Source organism: Sitophilus oryzae, unplaced genomic scaffold (genome assembly GCF_002938485.1).
Source record: "Sitophilus oryzae breed Bouriz unplaced genomic scaffold, Soryzae_2.0 scaffold_810_pilon_pilon, whole genome shotgun sequence".
NCBI classification, from domain to species: Eukaryota; Metazoa; Arthropoda; class Insecta; order Coleoptera; family Curculionidae; genus Sitophilus; species Sitophilus oryzae.
The window spans coordinates 297,739-322,807 of NW_022147429.1; the positions used below are offsets into that span (position 1 = coordinate 297,739).

At 32.9% G+C, this 25,069-nt stretch overlaps 1 protein-coding gene across 2 annotated transcripts in view; it reads right to left on the minus strand.

The window, feature by feature from the left end:
* The window catches only part of LOC115889100 (filamin-A), a 92,821-nt gene extending 67,823 nt beyond the window's left edge, over window positions 1–24,998 (minus strand). Inside the window, exons 1-6 of one of the 2 annotated variants that reach the window (XM_030909017.1) lie at window positions 24,796–24,998; window positions 22,644–22,817; window positions 13,212–13,690; window positions 10,453–10,674; window positions 5,250–5,397; window positions 1,439–1,542 (exon numbers count right to left, since the gene is read on the minus strand). In XM_030909017.1, coding sequence (XP_030764877.1) covers window positions 1,520–1,542; window positions 5,250–5,397; window positions 10,453–10,674; window positions 13,212–13,690; window positions 22,644–22,817; window positions 24,796–24,979 — 1,230 coding nt within the window. In that variant the 5' untranslated portion in view covers window positions 24,980–24,998 and the 3' untranslated portion in view covers window positions 1,439–1,519. Of the gene's footprint in view, window positions 1–1,438; window positions 1,543–5,249; window positions 5,398–10,452; window positions 10,675–13,211; window positions 13,691–22,643; window positions 22,818–24,795 lie in introns of those variants that run through there. The other variant, XM_030909018.1, reaches the window with a different exon arrangement.
* Window positions 24,999–25,069: the final 71 nt, after the last annotated feature.

Genomic DNA, 25,069 nt, shown 5'->3' on the forward strand with positions numbered 1-25,069 from the left:
TGCTGCCGAAGTTTCCGGAATACAGTTCGGACCACCCTGTATATCTCTGATGGTATTAAAATACACGTCTTCCATACATCAAAATGCTTATTTTGATATACAAAAAAAGTGTTTCGTTGATATTCAATGTAAAACCCGTATGGACGGAACTGGTTGAAATAGATAAAATTCTTTGTGCACCAAAAAGTATGTGTATATGAAGTTTCATAACGATATCTGCAATTAAATCAGAGTTATAATAAAAAAAAGTTTTTTTTGAATTACCACCCTGTATCTCAGAAATTAAGATGTTTAGGACATAATTCATATGAAGTTTTTCTCCTAGAATAGATCCAATAAGAATCACGCCCTTAAATATTAGCATGTCATTAAGGAACACCCGGTACAAGAAAATAAAATATCTCTAGTAGAAAACGTCCGAAATTCTGATGTATGAAAACTAGGCTTTATAGTACGAGAGCTAGCAACGTCGGAAAAACAAGTATTTTAAGACGTCTGGCTCTTTGATATATCTTTTACTATGCTCTCTAAAACAGCATGCGGCCCGTCTGGCTGCCGGCCGGTAAACGTTGCGTTCCCTACTACGCATTGAAAGAGGATCCTATATTTTTATTAGTCCTTTAAATTCTAGTATTGCATATAAATCGAACATGTCTCCATAGCGCAGTGCATAGTGTTTCCGACCACGAGCGAGGTTCAGAGTTCGAATCCGGGTCAGGACAAAGACATTTTTATTTTATTTTCGTTTATAGTCTGATAGTAAAGTATTAAATATTTGTTTTTGTTTAATCGCCAGAATTATTTAATACTTTACTATCAGAATATAAACGAAAATAAAATAAATAAAAATTTGCCCTAACCCGGATTCGAACTCTGAATCATCGGTTCGTAGTCGGAAACTCTACGCACTGCGCTATGGAGACATGTTCGATTTATATTCAATACTAGAATTTATAGGACTAAATTTAAAAAAAATATAGGATCTTCTTCCGATAGGCAGTAGTGAACGCAACGGGTATCGGCAGCCAGACGGGCCGCATGCTGTTCCAGAGACCATAGTAAAAGATATATCAGAACCAGACGTCTTAAAATACTTTCTCGAAAACGTTGCTAGCTCTTAGACTATTAGAAGGACATCAATTATATCAAGAACGGGATGTCAGTGTCACTGTCAAAGACCGCAGCGATAGCAATAGTAAACCTCGAACAAAAATGTTATTTCTTGTCTAATGTAAAGTCACTTACTTTCAATCATACGCTATGTAAAGCATGCAAAAGTATGTAAAAGGTACTAGTTTTACTTATTTTGATTTAAATTATAAATGAAACGTTTTTTTTTTATTTTTATTTTATCGGGTATTAGAAAAGAAAACATTAATAAATAAACATTCTCAATATTTTTTATTCATCTGTAGGATTTTAATTTATTATTTTTTTCTATAAGAGTGTAAGAGGATTTGTTAGTAAGTCTTAGTATGTCTGTTAGAAAAGGAAATAAGGTGGGACAGTCAGGAATTTCTCAGTACACATATCGGTGGTGACCTGTAAAATGAAAAACAGAGGTGCATGATAGAAAAGAAAACAGAAAGAAAAACTACACGAAAGGAGAAAGTCAGGCATAATTTATTTCATTTTATTCTTTTATTCGGGCACATATAATAAAAACTTACACTTAGATAATATTTCGAAAATTGTTTATTACAAATTAAACATATAAAAGCAACATGTACAACTTACATCATAAAGTTAATAAAAACAAAGCTAAATAAATATATTTATGGGTTAGTAACAAACAAATATAATCACATCATCAACAAAACCAATTCAAACATGCTTCTTTCATCTTCAAGTAAGCAAAGGACTTGCGATTAAATTAAAATAAGAAATATGTTTAGTTTAAATGTATACAATAAACGGAAAGCAGCGATTTTATACAAAGCAAATGCATAAAATATAAAATAGTCTTGAAAACAGCTTATTTACATGCATGAATCCTACATAAGTTTGAGTAAAATCTCGATATAAATTATTATATTTTTTTCTACATACAGTATGTCCACGGATTGTCTTTACAAGAAGAAATCAATAATAATCTATCAAAGAATGAAAACTAAATTATATTACCATAGAAACGCGTCTTGAATTTTAGGTATGAACGCACAGCCTAATTGGTTTCAGCTCTTCAATTTCAGCCCCTAAAGGGGGTGAAAGATTATGTAAAATTTTGTTAAAATCTATTCTAGGAGTATGAAATTTTGCAAAGAGTTTTCTTAAGTAACGGAATTAATCACGAAGAAGAGATTTTTAAAACTTCATACCCTAAGGGGGTGGAATAAAGATGGTTTACAAAAATGTTATTAAAATCAATTCTAGCAGTACGAAATTTCGCTCAGAGTCTTCTTAAGTGCCCTAAATCGGCACCAAGAAATGATTCTTAACAATTCATCCCCTCTTAGGGTGAAATTAGGGGTGAAAGTTCGTATAAAAAATTTTGGAAATGTGTTTTAGTAGTATGAAATTATGCCAAAGGGTTCCTTAAGTAAATAGAAGGGATTCTTGAAAATTGTATCCGCTAAAAGGATAAAATTAGGGGTAAATGTTAAAATTAAATTTTAAAAATATTTTCTAGGAATATGAATTTTTTAAGAAATGTTTCTTAAGTAATATAACTGAGCACTAAGAAGCAATTTCTTAAAATTCAACTCTTAAAGGGGTGAAATTAAGGGTAAATATTTGTATAAAAATTCGGTATTGTTTGGTCTAGAAGTATGAACTTCAGCGACATAATTAAGCATTAACCAGCGAGTTTTGGAAATTGGGAATATTAACTAGCTTTATACAGGGTGGCGCCTCTCATACGCCGCTCCAAGTAGAACGACTGTTTATATTGAACTGAAGTTTTGTGAGCATATGTAGGTTAATTCAGAGCACTTTTTAAAAATATAGAGAGTTCTACAGGTTGTCCCCAAAAAAAGTTACACATCAAAGTTGTGTTTTTTGTAAAGGAACACCGTATAATTAATTGATTTTTGGATTCTAGGAGAAAAATAAAGGTGAGTTTTATTAAGGAAGTATATGACTGAAATGTAAGGTTTTTGACTTATTTAACATATTCTAAAAATAAAGAACAATTTTGAAATTTCAATCAAAGCTACCTAATTTGGAATTTACCAGGTACAGTCTAATATTATGTAGTTAAAATAACTATTGTACTTTAAATCAAATCAAAACCTGTCCCAAAAAGTTATACGGGGTGAGGCAAAATTAATGTTGAACACCTTTAAAAGCAAGTTACTCCTTTAGTTTAAATGGAACACCCAGTATATTATTCTGATATTCAATGGGAAATTCATATCTCTTCAAAATACTATAAGGGTGTCTGCCCCTCAAACAAAGATTTTCTTAGATATTCCCATTTTTATGATTTAGTGTGAGTAGATATTTATTATTTGATAAAATCTAGGGGGGTGGCTGTGATATGTCTGGCGTTACTTCAACATAGCTGTCTAATTAGTTCAGCTTTAGCAACTAGTTATCATTTTCTGTCAGATGAAACAAAAAAAAATCTCAGAAATTTTCCGAAAATGGAATCTTATCTTACATCAAAGGGCATTGATATGATTCTATTAGTAGGTAAATACAGTGTGCATTCACCAATTAATCGGATACTTAAATGCTCCTGATTTTGTCTAGTCTGGGCATTTTTATATGGATATGTTTGTTATAGACAGGTGTTTATAAGTCTCGACCAACTATTGTCGACAACGACGCGCGACGACAACATGAGAGAAATTATTGTGGCTGTTTTTCAAAATAGGGCTTCACGTATGCCTTTTAACTTTAACGTGAAAATATCTTTTGAAAAGAAAATCATTTTATGTAGTAAACAGGAAATGAAGCGTTTTGATCATTTGATTTCGTCTAGCTAATTTTTGTTACATAATTATATATTTATATCTAGTTTTAATTCTGTGATAATTAAAATATGTTTTAAACGTGTATCTTTTTATTACAATATTTGACCCTATATCCTTCAATTTTTGTTAAATTAACACAGGCATTCTAGATTTTTTCAAATAATAAAGATCTACTGACGCAAAATCATAAAAATGAAAATATCTTAATAATATTTAGTAAATAATATTTTCTTGCCCTTTAGCTGTGTATTTTTTTCTAATTTCGCAAAATCGAAAGTAGAGAAAAAAAAGTAAAAAGAAAATTGTTTTGCTTGTCGTAAAGGGGGGAACCAAGCTCCACTCCCACAACCGGTTTCTGGGCCTACCCTTCATCAGGTGGGCTGTCCAGAGGCTGGTTCTCACCGATACATATCACAGCCCACCTTTTTTCTCTACTTTCGATTTTTCGAAATTAGAAAAAATACACAGCTAAAGGCAAGAAAATATTATTTATTAATATACACTAAAGCTGTAAGAATTTTGTTCATTTCAATAATATTTAGAAGATATATGAATTCTCCATTGAACACGGGAATAATATGGGTGTTCCATTTAAAATAAAGGAATAACTTGCTTTTTAAAAGTAACCAATGTTCAATATTAGCTTTGTCTCACCCTGTATAACTTTTCGAGTCAAATTTGAATTTGGTTGTAACATACAATGGTTATTGTAATTAAATATCAGGCTATACAGGGTAAATTACAATTTATATACTCGTAGCTGTTATTGAATTTTAAATTTTATTTTTCATTTTCACAAAATGTGAAATATGTTAAAATCCTTACATTTTAGGCATATGCTTCTTTAATAAAACTCACCTTTATTTTTTTCCTAGAATTCGAAAATCAATTAATATATTGGGTGTTCCATTACAAAAAACACAAGTTTGATGTGTAACTGTTTTGGAGACACCCTGTAGAACTCTCTATATTTTAAAAAAGTGCTCTGAATTAACCTACATATGCTCACAAAATTTCATTTCAATACAAACTGTCGTTCTCCTTGGAGCCTCCGCGGCGTAGGAGAGGCGCCACCCTGTTTATCAGCAAAATTAATTTTTTTTGTACTCTAATTCTTATTTATTCAAAAAATAGTATATTAAAATTATTATTACAAATCTCTGTAATAATGTAATCTAAAATAAAACTATAAATTCATGATACGAGTTCAACTTTTATTCAAACTTATTGTAGGACATTACTCCAAATCCCATTTGTCACCGATTGCGTCCCACCAATCAAACACCGTTCTATATACCGCAACAAAATGCATTTAATAAACAAGTGGCTCACCCTCAACATTAACTTCTATGTCCTCTAACCGTCCTGGGTGATTTATCAGGAGGGTACTAGGTCTGTGTACTGGGCCAGGACCGGGCAAGGTAACGCTTGGTCCAGTACCACTGGCGCCCACTGACACGATTAACGGACATCCGACAACCTAATAATTAACGTTAAAATATAGGGCGATTCACGGCGATGGCACGTTAGAAGTTTATGGAGAACCGGTACTAGAATTTTTTTTGAAAATTCCTCACCTGTAATTTTTAACCAATCAAAACGTGTTTTTTTGGCAAATCACCATGGCAACGGATAAATTTTAGTGAAAATTCCACACCTGTAATTTTTAACCAATCAAAACGTGTTTTTTGACAAATCACCATGACAACGGATAAATTTTAGTGATTTTTTTTTCCTTGTGGGCACCCAACACCGAATTATACTGGAAATTTTTTGACGTTTATAATGACAATATCTTTTTGAGAGTCTGGTTTTTATTTGTTTACATGATAATTTTGATACATTTCAATTACAAAACTGAGGTGAAAGTTTGTAAACTGCTTCCATACGCTTGACTTCGATTTCCTAGTATTCGCGGGTGTCAACTGCTTAATCTTATGGCGAATATTTTCTTTACTTTCATGACTGAAGCGAAACATTTTTTTTAAGCCGCGCCGCTTAACAGCTTTAAAACTGAAATAGTTTTTAGGTTTGGGTGTCACTTAGTTGTCATAGTAACTAAATAATCAATTCGACTAAAAATCGAAAAATACATTTTAATTATTTGATTTTCAAACACAATTTGGTGTGAACTTTTCTTACCGAATACCACACGAGGTCAAATTAAATCCGGACATCTTTTCTCCCTCATGAATATTTCCGGAAATAATTTGACCTCTAGTGGTATTACTAGTGAAAATTCCACACCTGTAATTTTTAACCAATCAAAACGTGTTTTTTTGACAAATCACCATGGCAACGGATAAATTTTAGTGAAAAATTTTTCCTTGTGGGTACCCAACAGCGAATTATACTGGAAATTTTTTGACGTTTATAATGACAGACTATCTTTTTGAGAGTCTGGTTTTTATTTGTTTACATGATAATTTTGATACATTTCAATTAAAAAGCTGAGATGATTTCTATATTCTTTGGACACCTCCTTTCTTCTTAATCGCGAAAATGTAGGACTTGGAATGGACTGAATTAAATGTCTATGTCTAATGAAATATATATAATATTTAGACACTATTTTATTCACCTTTTTTCCATTTAGCACTCTGAATTTTGAGTAGTTTAGATGCAAATATTCGTGAACAATTGGAAACAAATTTTCTTTCTTCAAGTAGGAGCCACAATCCTCTATTAATGCTGGTAAATAAGTCATCGCACGATGATTGATCATTACATCAGACAATTTCTCGCATATTTTGCATGTAGTATGATTTTCAAACCGATTCATTTTTAAAACAAAGAATTTGGTTAGTTTTTCAAGCTGCACAATATTCTTTATTACAACAAAACGCGAGTTTTTCTGATATTTTGAACTGTCAAAATACGATATACGATGATCGCAGCCTTTTATGATTGACGCTTGCTGACGCTGCGCGCTGGTTATGAATTCCATACCAGTAAAGCGTTTATGAAAAGTTAATAAAAATGCAAAAAAGTAATTTTCTACCACTTGTAGTTACTCAAAACTTATGTAAAATTAAAGAATATATTGTGTTGTGTCTTGAGATGGTATTTTCGTGCAACTAAAACGAGTAGAAGTCAACAATTTAAGGTCTAAATTGCTGCCAAAACTGTGACGCGCTGTAAATCTGTTCATGCAGCGTTCCGAAAAACCTTTTAAATTATGATTTTCTACCACTTGTTGCCTAAGTAACTATAAAATGAAAGAATATAATATTTTAGGTCCTAAAATGGCACTTTTGAGCTACTACAATCAGTAAAAATCAACAGTTTATAGGCTATTATTTGATTTTCAAACACAATTTGGTGTGGAATTTTCTTACCGAATACCATACGATGTCAAATTAAATGAATATTTTTAGAAAATTATGAGCTCAAAAAAGTTTCCGGAAATAATTTGACCTCTAGTGGTATTCCTAGTGAAAATTTGTATTTTTACTTAAAGGCAACTTATACTTACTGCTCCATCTTTCTAAAATATTTTCAGCTTTACGTGTTGCCGCATCATTCGAAAAGTGGTAGCATCTTTCTTATTTAAAATATAACTCCTAGTATATTATTACATTTTTAAAAACTATTTTCCTATCTCATAATTTTTCTATTATACTAATCTATACCTATCTCTAATAGTTTTTGAGATAAAAAATAAAACATGTGTAAAATTGGCAAATACATGATATTGAATAAGCGTTGATAAAATCATGAATTGAACATTTTAAAAGTTGAAATTTGGGTTATAAGTGAATGAAAGTCGACATATTCGATCTGTCTAAATTAACTGATTGGATATTACACAGGAAGAGCAAAAAATATTTAATTCGGTTTGTTATAAAATTGGCCAAATCTTTGTTATTTTAAATTCAACCCTATATTTATTTTTTAAAAATCAAAAGACTAATAAAATTACTTTTCAACGATATATCTTGTTCCTGTACTTAAACCTTTCGGTTTTATAAGTAGATCTATATAAAAATTAATAATTCTATTATAGTTTCATTTCAAGAATTTCGTTAATATGATAATTTTAGAAATTTAGCAAGAATAGTGATACATATAAAGTTTGAATAGTTGTAATGGTAACAATTTTCTTTAAACGAAACAATTACAATAGAATGATTATCTTTTAAATGACTTTACTGAACAAACCAGAAGGTTCAGATATATGAACATGATATATTGGTGATTATACAACTATGTATTTTTTTCCTATATAGAAGGATGTGATTAATAAGTGATTATCGCTTGGTGGCCATATTGTAATTGTCATTTTTTTAAGTATAAATTCAGAAGTCATTTCTGTTAGTTCCACAAAATATCCCGTCAATTCTTATTACAAAATGGCAAAAGAAAGATTTGGTTTGTTATTAATAATAATTATTATAATAAAAATATGTTTAAGACAAGAAGGATATATGTACTTTATTTCGTTTTATAATCTTTTGAATAACTCGATGTTTCGGGATTACCTAATACTTTTGCCTGACACTCAATGCGACACCGGCAACTCTACCACTCCTTCAGAGTCGTAGTGCTGCTGGGTAACGCATTTCGAGTCAGGTAAAAGTAATATTCGGTTATCCCGAAACATCTTGTGGTATTACATTCGAAAAACAATTTTGTTTATATTTCGATTTTTAATATACATAGGCCTAAATTTAAAATAACAATGATTTGAACGATTCTATAATAAACGGAAATATTTTTTAATCTCCCTGTTTGATATGCAATCGGTAGATTTAGACAGATCCAAATAACAACAGATCCAGTAAACCAAATTTCAGCTTTCAATATGCCGAGTTTATGAATTAACCAACGCTATTGAAGATCATGTTTTTGTCAAATAGAGATAGATATAGGTTAGTATAATAGAAAAATTATGAGATATAAAAATATACCAGGTGTCCCATTTAAAATGACAAAGATCCTATCACTTTTAGTATGAAGTTGTAATGCTGAAAATAAATTAGACATATAGAGCAGGTGCCTTTATGCATAGATCTAAATTTTCAAAAAAAATCCTATCACTGGTTCTCCAAAAACGTCTAACGTACCATGGCCGTGAATCGCCCTGTATACTGTCCAATTTTTTTAGAGATTTCTTAAATATATAAGTATGCACTGTGTCAATTTTAAAACTTCCCACCCTTAATATCTTTCTTACAGTTAAAAATATGAAAAATCGGAGACACGTCAATTTTATTTGTAACGGGGACACTTTAAATAAATATTTTTAGCCTTTTTCTTTCAACCCCCTAGAAGGGGTAGATGTCACCGTTACAATCTTAAATGGGAATGGGGGTCAAGTGGCACATCGTTTTAATGGGCTCTTAATTCTCTTTTCAGTGGTATCATACTTTGTTGCTTTTTGTCCAGAGTTTCCGAATAATCGCGTTCCAAAGTTGCAGAATCAATTAAATATGCCTGCATTGAGATTTTGATTTTCAGGCTAGTGTTTACACAAAAATTATTGCATGGGTCTCCTTGTAGTACAAATGATTAGAAGATTAGGTGGTAACATGGACGTAGCCATTTTTCTAGGGGGTCGAAATACTAATAAACAGAAAACATCATAACCATTAACGTTTCTTTTCTCAAATTATCTCAAACCCTCATATTTTTTGTGTTTTTGGAAATGCCTGAATGAATTGGTCCTTTATTTATTGAAAGAAACTTGACAGGTGATCTGCATCTTAATATGCTTCAAGCGACTATTGATCCTTTTATCACCCAAGAGCTAGAAACTCAAATTAATGCAGAGGGTAATCCAGTTTTACAGGAGGATTTGTTAACATTCCAGAAGGACGGTACTCCACCTCATTTTCTTCCGGTCCGACAGTGGTTAAGCGAGAGATTTCCGGGTACCTGGATTGGCCGAAGTGGACCAATTGAATGGCTTCCAAGATTACCGGATTTAACACCCCAAAGTTTATAAAACACAACCTACTGATATTGATGATCTTAGAAGGCGAATTACAGCAAAATATCGGTCAATTCCCGGTGAAGTTTACCGAAATGTCAGGTAGGAGTTTGAAAACAGACTCTATTATTGTTTACAGGAAAATGGACAACATTTTGAACAACTTACAAGATAGAGCGTAAGTGGTGTAACCTCTTATTCTAATCATTTGTACTACAAGGAGATCCATTGCAATCATTTTTGTATAAACACACTCTAGCCTGAAAACCAAAATCTCAATCGAAACACGATTATTCGGAAACCTTTGAAAAAGAAGTAGGATACCACTAAAAAGAGAATTAAACGCCCTTTAAAACGATGTGCCAGTTGACCCCCATTCCCATTTAAGATTGTGAGGGTGACATCTACCCCTCCTAGGGGGTTGAAAGAAAAAGGCTAAAAATATTCATTTAAAGTGACCCCTCACAAATAAAAATGACGTGTCTTTCAGATTTTTCATATTTTTAACTGCAAGAAAGATATTAAGGGTGGGAAGTTTTAAAATTGACACAGTGTATAAATCAAAGCAGAGAAAAAGACATTTAAACTCTATGATCAACTAACCGGTCTTTTATTAAAGGCCACATTGACCACGTGGTCGCAAGCTTCGGCCGGCACAAAACTAACAGCAAATCTGGCATTGCCCTGAGGGTGCACTTGAGTGGGAATGTTCAAGCCGCGGGCCGAAATAGTTATTTCCAAGTTGCCCTCTCCAGCTTCGCTCGCGTCTACTGAAAAGGTAACAGGTCTGCCGACAGTACCGCGAGCTACTGTGCCTACTGTAACCTATTTGCAAATATAAATATATAGGTAAATATTGAAGGGATGTATTGGGTTGTTATACAGTGATATAAAGAACGGTATGGCATTTTTAAACAAATATTGTAAACAAGACATTTTAGACGTTTAAGCAAAAGAATATAATGTACAGGGTGGCCCGTTTTTGGATGGAAGCTCGTGTACAAGCTTGCTTCTATTTGAATTCTAACAAATTTTACTTATTATAAACTTTTATTTTTTTATATTTCTATTTCAGTGGCCAAATTTTTTTCCAGTAATAAACACACCAGAACAATATAGATATTATTTTCAAACTAATATTGTTGAAATTTATTAGATTCATTAGATGGTATTTATAAAGTTTGCTTAATAAAATTAGTAGTATAAATCTACATAATTATAAAAAAGGTAAAAATTAAAATACATTTTATATTACCTATAGTAACCTGAACAATCAGTTTTAAAATATAAGATTAGTTATATATTTCTCTGTAATACCTTTATCTAATTTTGATTTGTCTTCTTTAACAAATCGTTCTCAGTGCCATACAGTGTCTTTTGTTAGCTTTAAAAAGATATTTTGAATTTTTATCCATATTCCATTAAATTAATTTTAGTTATTTATTACTTCATTTCGTTCAACTATAGGATAGTTTTTAATAAAATTCTTTTTTTTTTAAATTGGTGCCTTTCTTTGGCTTTCTTATTTATCAAGCTGCAATTTTTGAAAACCGAAACATTTCTTTAATTTATTGAAAAAATATTATAACGATACTTATATATAAATAATATGTATCAACCAAACCAAAGAAATTACAGATAATAAGAAGAGAGAATCATATCATAAACGGTTATGAAAATAAAATTTCAATAAAAATTTCAAATTACTTTATATAAACACTCAAAATTATTCTTCTGAACTTTAATAATTAGAATATGAATTTGTAGAAATAATAAATATTTTTTTATGAAAAAACAACTATTGCAGTCTTAATTCTTTCTATACAGAGTGATCCGAACTGTATTCCGGAAACTTCGGCAGCATATTCTGCAGATAAAAATAAATAAAAAAGTTCGTATAAATGTATGTCCTAAAATGCTTAGTTTCGGAGATACAGGGTGTAAAAGTTTCATTTTCATTTCGATTTTTTCCAAATAATTTCTGAAGTAACGTCAATATTTGGATGAAAATTGTTGTCTGGGAGTTTTTTGACATGAGAAATTTGATCTTGATGTCAATAATATGACTCCTATTTGTAAAGGGTACTACCTATATGTGTTTTAACTGTTTTGAAGAGTAATAAATTTACATCCGTACCTGTATAAAAGTACTGGGTGTACTATATACATTCCCTTATTTTTTTACGCAAAAAAAATTCTCTTGATAAAAATGGTTACGAGCAACCGTTTTCAAGATACTTAGAATGGAAGTAGTTAATACATGTCATTACTGACAAAAACATGTTGTGAAAATATTTATTGACTGAAATGATAAATTTGGACACTTTTTACATAAAAAACGTCTTAAATGTAAAGTTTTTACTCGGTAGTTTTATACAAGTAAGGACAAAAAAATATTACTCTTCAAACCAGTAAAAAAATATGTAGGTGGCGCCCTCTACAAATAGAAGTCATATTGATCTCAAAATCATATTTCTCATGTGAAAATTATCTCAGGCACCAATTTTTATCCAAATAGTAATGTTATTTCAGAAATTATTTGAAAAAAATACAAATAAAAATAAAACTTCTACACCCTATATCCCTGAACTTTTCTACTTATTTTTATCTGTAGAATATTCTGCCGAAGTTTCCGGATTACAGTTCGGACCACCCTGTTAATATCACAAATCTAATGTTTCTATTAATAATACAATACCAAAAAAAAATATTCATGAAATGATTCCGGAATTAAATTTATGGTCAACAAAATAGCCTTGAACGCTTGCTGATAAGAAAGTTTAAATTTCAGTTAAAATATAATATAAGACGGCTAAGGAATCAAAAATTAATGATAATTTTGGCAAGGTCAAGACGTCATTTACTTGGTCCGTACTCTTCTTTATTTTTAATAGCGCTTACTGCCAGTTGGCCTTAAGAAGGTGGTATTTTATTTTTATATTGAGCAAAATGATTTTTAAATGGTGTAGTTTAAAATTCGATAAAAAATATTTTTTTGGAAATAGATTTGTGTGTCTGGAAACGTTCTGTTAATTTTTGACAAGATTTATGCAAATTTTCAGTAAATAAAATCTAGAAATTGACCTCGCCAAAATCGCCACCTATTTTCATTTCCCAACCGTCTTTGACGCCGTTTTTTCGATCATTACGGTATAATTCTTCACAAGTTTCTCACAAATAAAAGTTGATTGTTTTAATTATCGAAAATGTACATACATAATATAATAGAATTTTAAGTATTTTACCTTATAAAGATTCTTTGTTATTTATTTACGAAATTATTAATTTCATGGAATACGAAAAACTTTTAATTAAAAAAAAACAACTCCGCAAAGTTGCCCCAACATCTCCACAAAATTCACCTTATTCGAATCGAAGGCCTTGGCCACAAAAGGCGTTCCCTGCACTGGTCTTCCATTGTAATCCACGCTAATCTGATGCGCGCCGACCTGCGCGGGCGTAAACTCAGCCGTGAAGCCCGAATGAATGTCGCCCGTGACCTTGACCGGTAACTCGCCCACGGGTCCGCGAACGGCTACGGCCAGTTCGGCCGCCCCGCCTCCCGCCACGCCCATGTGGAACGAGCTGGGCTGATTTACCGGGACCAGTTCGAGGTGGGCGAGGCTTAGAGTGACGCGACTAGTGTCCGCTACTGCGCAGACGAACGGGCAGCCGCGCACCGTCTCGCCATTGAACTTGATGTCGATGAGGTGCGGTTTGGCCTGGTCGGGCGTGAAGGAAACTAGGCAACGCCCACCGCCCACTACCTGGACGTGGTTCGGTACTTCGCCTTCGTTTATGGATATTTCGAGTTGACCTTCTCCGGCTTGACTGGCGTCAACTAAAAAGAAATATTGATTAATAGTTAAATGTAATAGGATATTTAAGAAATATTAACGTTTTCTTTTTTCTGTTATATTGAAATTAAATTTACCTTTAATTATGATTTTAAACGAGATTTTTGTATTAATTCTTACGTTAATATTCCAATGAATAGTTTTGATAAATATTAATGATATAGACCTCGAGCATTAGGTAATTAAAGTTTGAGAAGATTCATTTTATATCAACATAGTTTTCATTCTGCTTTGTTTCGTAGCAACAGGAGGTTAATCTTAATTTTTTTTCGATTTATTATAATTTTCTTCTAAGTGCTTTTAGCAATTCGAATCAAATGTTGAGAGTAATAGTTACTATAAGTGTTACATATTATAGTACTAAAAAAATGTCCACAGATTCACCAGGGACGTGCATATGGGTTATCACTGGAATATTTGTCTAAAAAAACATGGGCGCCACTGATTTTTTTCTTGTTATCACAATTGTGTAAGCCGTTTAATGCCGATTAAAATATGTATCTTGATTCTTGATGTTTTGTTCATCAATGAGACTGAAATCGACAAAATATCAAGAGACAACTTTTAATCGGCATTAAACGGATTACACAACTGTGTTAAGAAAAGGAAAAATCAGTGGCGCACAGGTTTTTTTAATAACCATTATTCCAGTAATAATCCATATCCGCGTACATAGTGAACCTGTCGACACTTTTTTAGCATTCAGATATGTCGCACTTAGGTACACTGCCGTGATTAACAAAAACGCCACAATCGTTTTTTTTTCACATCAATAAGTTCGAAATTCCATTAACATCTTGGACAATTTTGACCGATTGTAGTTACGACGTTCTTGCTAATCGCGACGATATAGTAAACCGTAACAGATATTTAAACAGTAATAATAATGCATCTGAAATAACTAATTACATTTCCGTTGTAATTATTCATTTCCACATAATATCGTATCACATCTATACCGGGTTCATCGTCGAGCGGGACATAGAAAATCCCATGTAAATTTTAATGGGGTCAGTTATTGGCTTCCCTAATTATTTTAGAGAATAATTCTATTTAGGTTTATTGAAGAGCACTAAAACCCACATTCAAAAGAATAACTTTAGATATTTTTGATTAGCCCGTTTACGAGTTATCGCCGATTTTTTTGTTGATATTTCTCCTTTCTTATGGCCCTGTATTTACATATGAGCACCAGTCAAGGTAAAAGATAACTGTCAAATGAAGTTGTCATTTAATAGTACCTAAATTAATAAGTTATTGAATATTGTAATAATACTTTAATTAACTTTGTAATTAATTACTTTATTTTACTTTAATTCATATTAATTTGTATTTATAAATACATCTTTAAGATTTCCGATGTAGGAATGAGTTTTCAATAATAATAAAGCACTAAATAGGTAAATTTCTGAAATGACAACTTCATTTGACAGTTATCTTTTACCTTGACTGGTGCTCATAAGTAAATACAGGGCCATAAGAAAGGAGAAATATTTAAAAAGAAATCGGCGATAACTCGTAAACAAGCTAATCAAAAATATCTAAAGTTATTCTTTAGAAATGTGGGTTTTAGTGCTCTTCAATAAACCTAAATAGAATTATTCTCTAAAATAATTAGGAAAGCCAATAATTGACCCCATTAAAATTTACATGGGATTTCCTATGTCCCGTCCGACGATGCAACACCCGATAGATACAGTACATCTAATAAATGAAGAGACGAAATTTAAAAGAATTAAAATATCGCCATTATTTTCACATGAAAAAAAAACGCTAAAAATTGAAAGTTCACAAACAACATAGTCGATATATATTGATAAAAAAATCTAAAAACATTAGAAATAAGAATTCGTCGACAATTCAAAAATTACTAGATATACCTCACTTACATACCTTTTTAATTGTACTTTCCTCAAAACAAAAATAAACAAAAAACAGGCTAAAATCACTTGTTACTAGATGAAAAAGCTAACAATGTCTAGAAGTAACTGTCATGAACTAAAATAATAAGTTCTCGCATAGAGTCATTAAGATGTTTCGAACGGTGGGCTTGGGCCAATTATCATGGTTCGTTTATCGCAAAAAAATCTTTTGCCAGCTAAGTAAGGCTGAAAGTACCATTAGAAGTAGATCACTATAATTAAACTAATATTAACATAAAGCAATCAAAAAAATATAAATAAACATTAGTTTGATAATATCTCGGTAAATAAAAAGTAGTCAGGATGTAAGGTTTACAACTATAGGGTCATAAAAAGGATTGGAAGGGAGAAACGTTTACTCAGCATGTAAAAGACCATACCATAACTTGGTATACTGATGCTTCCAAAACCAAAGCAGGGACAGGGGTTGGAGTATTTGGGCCGAAAACTAAATACTCCGAATCAATGGGCACCTACCCCAGCATCCTTCAGGCAGAAATCTACGCTATCGAAAGATGCGTACAATTTATCTTAGATAGAAACTATCGAAAACAGGAAATAGCCCTCTTATCTTATAGTCAAGCAGCACTAAACGCGATCAACTCAGTAACCATCAATTCGAAGTTGGTCAAAGAATGCCTAGAGAAGCTGAACAAATTAGGCAAAGAAAATAAAGTCCTCTTACAGTGGATGGCCGCTCACCAAGAAACAGAAAGTAATAAAAAAGCGCAAATGATCTAGAAAAGGAGTGAACACTCCACTAACTGCACCAGAACCGTTCTGTTTTCCAAGCGGAAACCAACTATTAGCGGAACTGAAGAACCTGGAAGACTACATTCGTAATCTGGAATGGGAGACCTCCAACGGTCTAGACACTCGAAAAAGTCCCTCAGAATTCACGACCGAGAAAAATCAAAGATTTTCCTTGATTAAAGTAAAAACAATCTTCAGATTGTTACGGGGTTTCTAACAGGACACTTATCTCTTCAACGAACACCTCAGTAGGCTGAAGCTGACAAACAACGGCAAATGCAGATTCTGTGGGGAAAATGGGGAAACACCATAACACCTTATCACTGAGTGCGCCGAAACGACGACCGTTCGTGCCATGTACTTCGGTACGGCTGATGTCGAGGAAGGAGAGCTGGCCTCTGTAGAGCCATCTCCGATACTGGCTTTTGTTAAAGCCATGAGACTGTATGATGAGTTATAGCTCGTTATAACTCCAGAAAGGAGAACACACACTAAATCTGTAAGGTCGCAGTGATTAACTCCCTACAACTGTGGGGTTCATATCTGGAGATAGAGAAAGCTAGTACAAACCACTGATCCCTTCAGTTTCAAGATACTCATTTACAGCTCTGGTGCTATGACGTCGGGCGTTATCTTCCACAAGAACGAAAGCATCCCCAACAGCTGCTCGCCATAGTCTTATGTGGGGATGGAGAATGTCTCTGATATTATATCTGTCACCCGTCATAATAATAACATAGAAAGCCAGAATGTTGTCGGAAAGTTCTGATAATGAAGACTACTTTAATATTGGTACTCCACCAGAACTTACAGAAGCTGCAAAAAGAGCAGAAGCCAGTTTACTTCCAGAGAAAAGTAGAGGGCGATATGAAATAGCATTGAAAGTATTCGAAAAATGGTGTGCCGAAAGAAATGCTAAGAATATTGCTTCAGAGACCATCTTGATGGCATATTATAGCGACATGGTAAGGCAGAAAAAGCCTTTTCCCTCTACTCTTTTGACCATTAACACCATTAGACCATTTCAACAAATAAATGTATTAAAATCTTCAATTATTATTGTTAATCTTCTTGTTTATTTTTGTTGATGTTAGATAAGTATTTAATAAAGATATTACAAGAATATTTTGCTTAATTAAATGAGGCGAGAAATAAGAAAAACCGATTGAGGAAAATGGGTGAGGGAAATGGATGAGGGAAATGAGTTAGGAAAATGGAAAAGGGAAGAAATGTAGATAATTTGACATTTTCAAATTTTTTAAAAGTCAGTAATGTCAGTATTACAAATATGTGGTTGTAAATAAAGCATATAGCTTATTTTTCTGTTGTAATATTCTGTGCTAAAGTTTTACTTATTTATTTCATCTGAGAATTATATCACATAACAAGTGTATGTTTTTAATGGAACCGATTATGCTGTGAATAATTTCAGTTTAAAAGTAATCTAAATAGAATCGTTTACTCCATTCGTGCCGATGTTTATGGTTCAGTGTGAGAATAAGGGCCTTGTTGTGTTTGCTGACATTTTTCGACCAGGCATGAGCGAATATCTTAGCTTGCAAAACGGCAACGAAAAACAATAAATAGAATAACTTATAATCTAAAAATATTTGCACCAAAACTTCAGCTTTAGCTTCGAGCTCCGCAACCGGGCCTTAGTACCTACGGGTGGTGACCCGTTAAACTAACAAAAACATCTTCCGTTTTGAATGCAATAAATGTGGCATATTTTGAATGTATGAAACTACCAACCTTGGTATGAGTACAGTTTTTGTATTATTATTTCCCTTTTATTAAAGTTCAGTTGGAGTTGGATTCTTTGGAATAGCGATCAAGGTTTTTTCAGTCCTGTTCTTTTATTTGTGAATTCCAGGAGAGTACGGCACTCCTTTCATCTCATTTAATGAAATAATTAGAGCTGTTTACAAATTTAGCGTTTGATTTACAATAACCGCTTCATTTACATAAAATATTGCTTCTGTCGGGCGCATCCGAGATAATCACAATAAAAATATTTTTAAAACAACGTAGGTTCCTTTATTTAATTTAAATTGTTTCTTATACAGTAGGCCAAAATATTACCTCTTCCACTTTGTTGATGACCCTGGGTTGTTATAGTACAACGCTAAAAACTATATTGTAATTATCAATAGAACAGATGAAATGTGAAAGTAATATTGTGGCCAATTTATATCCATAACATGTCAATCATATGACGTATATACACTAAAAGTGATTTCTATTAAAGACGTTCGAAAAAAATTACAAACAAAACTCATTTTCGCACAATCGGAAATAATCGAACATGCGCTTGTTGGTACTTTCTCTTCGAATTTCATTTGAATTATGTACAGCTCCATCACATCAAATGCCACGGTACGGCCTAAGGCCATGATCGTGTTTGGTCTCGTAACAGTTAATGGTTTCTTTGCCCTGCAATTTAGTTTCTGTGTTTCGACCGATAAAAGTTCAATAAACTCGAGAAAATCGATCTTTCCCATGTTTAAGTGTTTCCCATGTGAAAACAACAAATAACTAGAATTTCTTGAAACTACGGATTGCGACGCCTCTGATACGGCCAGAACTCTTTTAGGACTCTCGGAACGAATTATTTTAGACCATATAATAGTTTTATATACCTACAGGGTGGTCCGAACTGTATTCCGGAAACTTTGACAGCATATTCTGTAGATAAAAATAAGTAAAAAAGTTCGTATAAAAGTATGTTCTAAAATACTTAGTTTCGGATATACAGGGTGTAGAAGTTTCATTTTTATTTAGATTTTTTCCAAATAATTTCTGTAGTAGCGGTAATATTTGGATGAAAATTGGTGTCTGAGAGTTTTTAAAAGCACGATTTGGGGGCATTTAAATGGCCAAAAATCTAATGCTGGAAGTACACACTCGCCGAGGCGACCCGAGGCGCGACAAAAAAGACGGTCCTAGCCAATAACAATGTAGATATCGTTAATTTTTTGTCGCGCCTCGGGTTACCTCGGCGAGTGTGTACTTGCACCATTTAGGTGTCGACGAAAAATAGTTTTTATGGTCCTATAAATTTCCTTAACAACGACTCTTAAAAACGATTTATGTATTTAAAATTAGTAGACACGACAAAGTCAAAATATAAAATATTTATAAAACGTTAAAAAATTGATTTGATTACATATTTTTATTCGAGTTTATTTTTGTATTTATGTAAGTAATATTTTGTAATTAAAGAATATATTTTTGAACAGAATTTGATTCAATGTATTCGTTTTATTATTATTAAAAACTAACTAAGCATTTTAGGGCATACAGGTATACGAACTTTTTTACTTAATTTTATCTGCAGAATATGCTGTCAAAGTTTCCGGAATACAATTCGGACCACCCTGTATATTATTCGATATATTATTTGAACGCCTGTAAACAATTAAATTTTCGCTATCATTTAGAACTTTTTTATAACGCTGACTGTTTTTGGTAGCCGATTCTAAAGTGGATAAATAGAGATATATTTTGAATTACATACCTTGGTTTTGGAGAGAATTGGAAAGTATTGTCAGTACAAATGACATTGAGAAACATTGGCTGGGCATTAAGCAAGCTTTCAAGAACACAAATGAAAACCTCCTCACGGCTAATCGAACAACAGCGAAAAACGAGTGGATGAGTGAAGATATTTTAAATATGATGGAACAACGAAGACAATTTAAAATCCAGAATAATCACAACTAATATAAATCTATGCAAAGAAAAATTCGTAATAAAATAAGAACGGCAAAAAAGACATGGTTGAAGGAGAGATGTATAGAGGCCGAAAATCTCAGTCACCTTGGTGACAGTTTCCATCTTCACAAGAAAGTGAAAGAGATAGCTGGGTTACACCATAATAAATCAATAACCCTAATTAAAACTGACGAAAATAAAATTAGAACGGAAACAGAAGAACTATTGCAAACTTGGAGAAATTATACCATTAATCTTTTCAACGACGAAAGATCAGAAAACCCTGCAACTGAGATTCCCATGCCATCAGGACCAAGCATATTGGAAAGTGAAATTATTCATACGATTAGATTAATGAAAAACGACAAAACTCCAGGGCCTGATGATATGTATTCAAAACGTTCCACTTAATTAATGAACAAAACTTAAAAACTATAGTACAGCTTTTCAATAACATCTATGACACCGGTCATATCCCTGAAGACTGGCTTCGTTCTACGTTTATCACGCTGCCCAAGTCAAGTAACGCAACTTCGTGTAAAGAGTATCGTCTTATTAGTCTAATGAGCCACTTTCTTAAGCTCTTTTTACGGGTACTGCATACAAGACTCTACAAAAAATGTGAGGAAGTAAGTGGAGAAAGTCAATTTGGATTTAAGAACGGCTTTGGTACTAGAGAAGCCATATTCAGTCTTCAAACTTTAGTACAGAATTGCCAAGATCAGAGAAAAGATGTCTTCATGTGCTTTATAGACTATGAAAAGACGTTCGATAATGTTAAACATAACCTCCTTGTATCATACCTCAGAAACTTGGGACTTGATGGAAAAGATATAAGGCTCATCAGTAATTTGTATTGGAACCAAAAAGCTGAAATTCGTATACATAGCGTGGGAGTAACAGAAGATTTTGGAATAAAAAATGGGGTAAGGCAAGGGTGTATTCTATCTCCAATGTTGTTCAATTTATATGTGGAAAGAGCATTCACTGAGTCAATCTCCGATAGTCCCATTGGTTTGAAAATAAATGGTATTCCAATTAATAATATCCGATATGAGGATGATACAGTGATATTGGCAGACAATGCAAATGATCTCCAAATCCTTCTAAATAAGGTTGACAGTGAAAGTCAAAGACTGAGTTTAAACATAAATACTACAAAAACTAAATTTATGGCTGTTAGCAGAAACAATATTCCGAACACCAGAATTTACTTAAATGGAGAGGTCATCAAGCAGGTCACACAATTTAAATATTTGGGATGCATGGTTAACGAAACGTGGGATCCGGATCAGGAGATCAAATGCGGGATCGAACAAGCAAGATCTACTTTTCTAAGACTGCGAAGATTTCTCACAGATAGGAATTTGAACTTCGGCCTTAGATACAGAATGGTGAAGTGCTATGTCTGGTCCGTTTTGTTATATGGTGTGGAAGCATGGACACTGAAGGTAGCAACAATAAACCGAATTGAAGCCTTCGAAATGTCGACTCTGGGTCGATCGTGTGAGGAATGAGGACATTCTCAGAAGAGCTGGTCTGGAACAACGTGAACTCTTCGAAATCATCAAGAAGAGGAAAATAGCCTATTTGGGACACATACTGCGTGGAGAACGCTATCACTTTCAGCGTCTGATTCTCCAGGGTAAAATAGAGGGCGGCAAAAGGGGGATAGGACGAAGGAAGCTATCCTGGCTGAGAAATATTCGTCATTGGACAGGCATACAGGACTTCCAAGCACTCCAAGTCGCGGCAGTTAACAGAACCATCTGATGAGGAAGAAAAAGATGAACGCCTACGCAGGAATCTGCACGGCACCTTAAGAAGAAGAACAAGGGAAGTATTAAGAAAATACGGAGAAGCAGGAAGTAAGAGGAAGTATTGAGGATGTAAAGGAAGTATTAAAAGGGGTAGAAGGAAGTAAAAAGGATATAAAAGAAGTATCAGGGATGTACGAGGAAGTTTTTGCATAAAAGAGAAGTTGGTGTACAAAATTTAGGTCAGCGGTTTCCCCCTCGGATATAATTCTATTTCTATGATCATCTATTAGCCTATTGGTAGTTGAATCGTTTTTTATTTTTACGAATCTAGTCACGATCATATTATGATAACAATGAATAAGAATATATTTTGAATAACGGAAAATACTAATCCGTTAGAACAGAGATTATTAATATTCCAAATAGTTGCGCTCGTCTAACGTTTTTGAACTTTTAGAAGTTGCTATATCAAGCACACTTTCAAAGCCATTAGATGTATTATTTTTAAAGCATTAAAATTTCAATTATTATTTTATGCAAATATATCCTAGTATAATTAATTAGATATTTTTAAAATTTTTATTTTTAACTTATTAATTTTGTTTACCTTCAAAGAAAACAATGTTTGTTATAAATAATATTTTATACTCATTGCAAGAAGACCACGCACAATTTTTCTCTTGGATATTCAATAAGACGTACTTCGACAAATATTTAACTATTGTATATTTTATTAAAGCTCTGAGGTCTTATCGTTGACAAGAAATGAAAAAAAAAACTATACGTACCTCTAAATTGTACAGGCTGTCCAACAACGCCGCCACTCACGTCGGCCACTTGGATTAACCCAGAATCGTATACTTTCGCTACTAGCGGCCCAGATGGTAATTTTTCTCCATTGACCGTTACTTCGACTATATGGGTTCCGACTTCATTTGGAACGAATTCAACAGTTTGTACTCCTAAAGCATTATTTTAGTTTTAATCGTAATTCCACTCAACTGAAAAGGTTCACCTATGCGATTCTGGCCAGAAGCAGAGTTTCAAAGATCGTATGTAAGCTTATATTGAATTAAACATGTTAAATGCAATGTTAATTAATATTATTTTTGGTTTATAAAAGTCCTCAGTACAGGGTGGGTCAAATTGGACGTTTTTAAAGGCAAACACCCGTTTCTATAGGAGATAGAAGAAAACTAATATCGCTGTCTTGAGCTCAATTTTTATATACCTAGTTTATTATATTTTATTTTTTTTACTATGTTTACGTTAAACACATATACTATGTGTTTCGCTCATGCCTCAAGGGTTGTTTTAATATATATACAGTAAAGACCCGATAATCCGAAGAGCGCTAAGTAATCCGGATTTCGTATAATTCGGTAATCCGAATTTGTGGCTCTAACTTGTTTTAACGCGTTTTCTCGAAGCGGTAATTCATTTATATATCGTAATAATTTGACGTCCGGACGTGTTTTAACGTAGATATTTCTGGTTTATTAAGCAACGAAGCAAACTTGTTCCCCTTTCATTTGAAATATTAGGCGCAAAAGCTCGTCAGAAAATGTAGTATGTATTTTATACTTTGGTATCTATAGGATGTATCTTCCTATTTACAACGAGTTTTGTTATAGAATATACTTATTCTTACTAAAATTATATTTGTTTAAGGTTTTGCTAATAAAAATGTTTTATTTTATTCCTTTTTTTAAATATATGTGTATAAAAATGCAAATCGCGATAATCCGGATTTTTTATTAATCCGGATTAACCTGTGCTTTAATTGATCCGGATTATCGAGTCTTTACTGTAATGTGAAATATGTGTGTGCTGTAATTTTAATTTCTATTTGTCTGATGATACTTGTATGCTGAGCGAAACACGTGTAACATAGTTTTAACATACCGGGTGTTGCATCGTCGAGCGGGACATAAGAAATCCCATGTAAATATTAATGGGGTCAATTATTGGCTTCCCTAATTATTTTAGAGAATAATTCTATTTAGGTTTATTGAAGAGCACTAAAACCCACATTCAAAAGAATAACTTTAGACATATTTGATTAGCTCGTTTACGAGTTATAGCCGATTTCTTTTTAAATATAATATATCCCTATATAATCCCTAATTATTTTAGAGAATAATTCTATTTAGGTTTATTGAAGAGCACTAAAACCCACATTCAAAAGAATAACTTTAGACATATTTGATTAGCTCGTTTACGAGTTATAGCCGATTTCTTTTTAAATATTTCTCCTTTCTTATGGCCCTGTATTTACTTATGAGCACCAGTCAAGGTGCATAACTGTCAAATGAAGTTGTCATTTAATAGTACCTAAATTAATAAGTTATTGAATATTGTAATAATACTATAATTACCCTTGTAATTGATTACTTTATTTTACTTTAATTCATATTAATTTGTATTTATAAATACATCTTTAAGATTTCCGACGTAGGAATGAGTTTTCAATAATAATAAAGCACTAAATAGGTAAATTTCTGAAATGACTTCATTTGACAATTATATTTACCTTGACTGGTGCTCATAAGTGAATACAGGGCCATAAGAAAGGAGAAATATTTAAAAAGAAATCGGCGATAACTTTGAAACGAGCTAATCAAAAATATCTAAAGTTATTCTTTTGAATGTGGGTTTTAGTGCTCTTCAATAAACCTAAATAGAATTATTCTCTAAAATAATTAGGGAAGCCAATAATTGACACCATTAAAATTTACATGGGATTTCCTATGTCCCGTCCGACGATGCAACACCCGGTAAATGAATAAGACCGAGACTTTGAGTCTTTTTTCTTTTTAATTTACCTGTAATGTACATTATTTAGTATTGTAACTTGTAACACAATATTTTTAAACCGACCGAAACCATGAGAGAAACTCTACTTCTAATCCAGCATCGTGAACCTGATCCAGAACTAACCAGTTCTATTCCCGGGCAACACCCTAGCCGGTACTGTCCTTTTACTGGGCGCTATTACGTGGACCAACAGATCATCGGGTGCCGTGTTGGTGCTGGTGATGATCTCGAAAACTGCCGGGGTGTTGGCGGGCACCAGCCGAGTCGATTCGCCCATCACCGAGATGTTGGAACCGGTGTTGGCCATTATGTTGACGTGCCAGGGGCTTCCTTTAAAAGAATAGAGTCCATGTTGGTATAGCGATGATTGGAGATTTCTTTGTGGTACTCTTTCAAA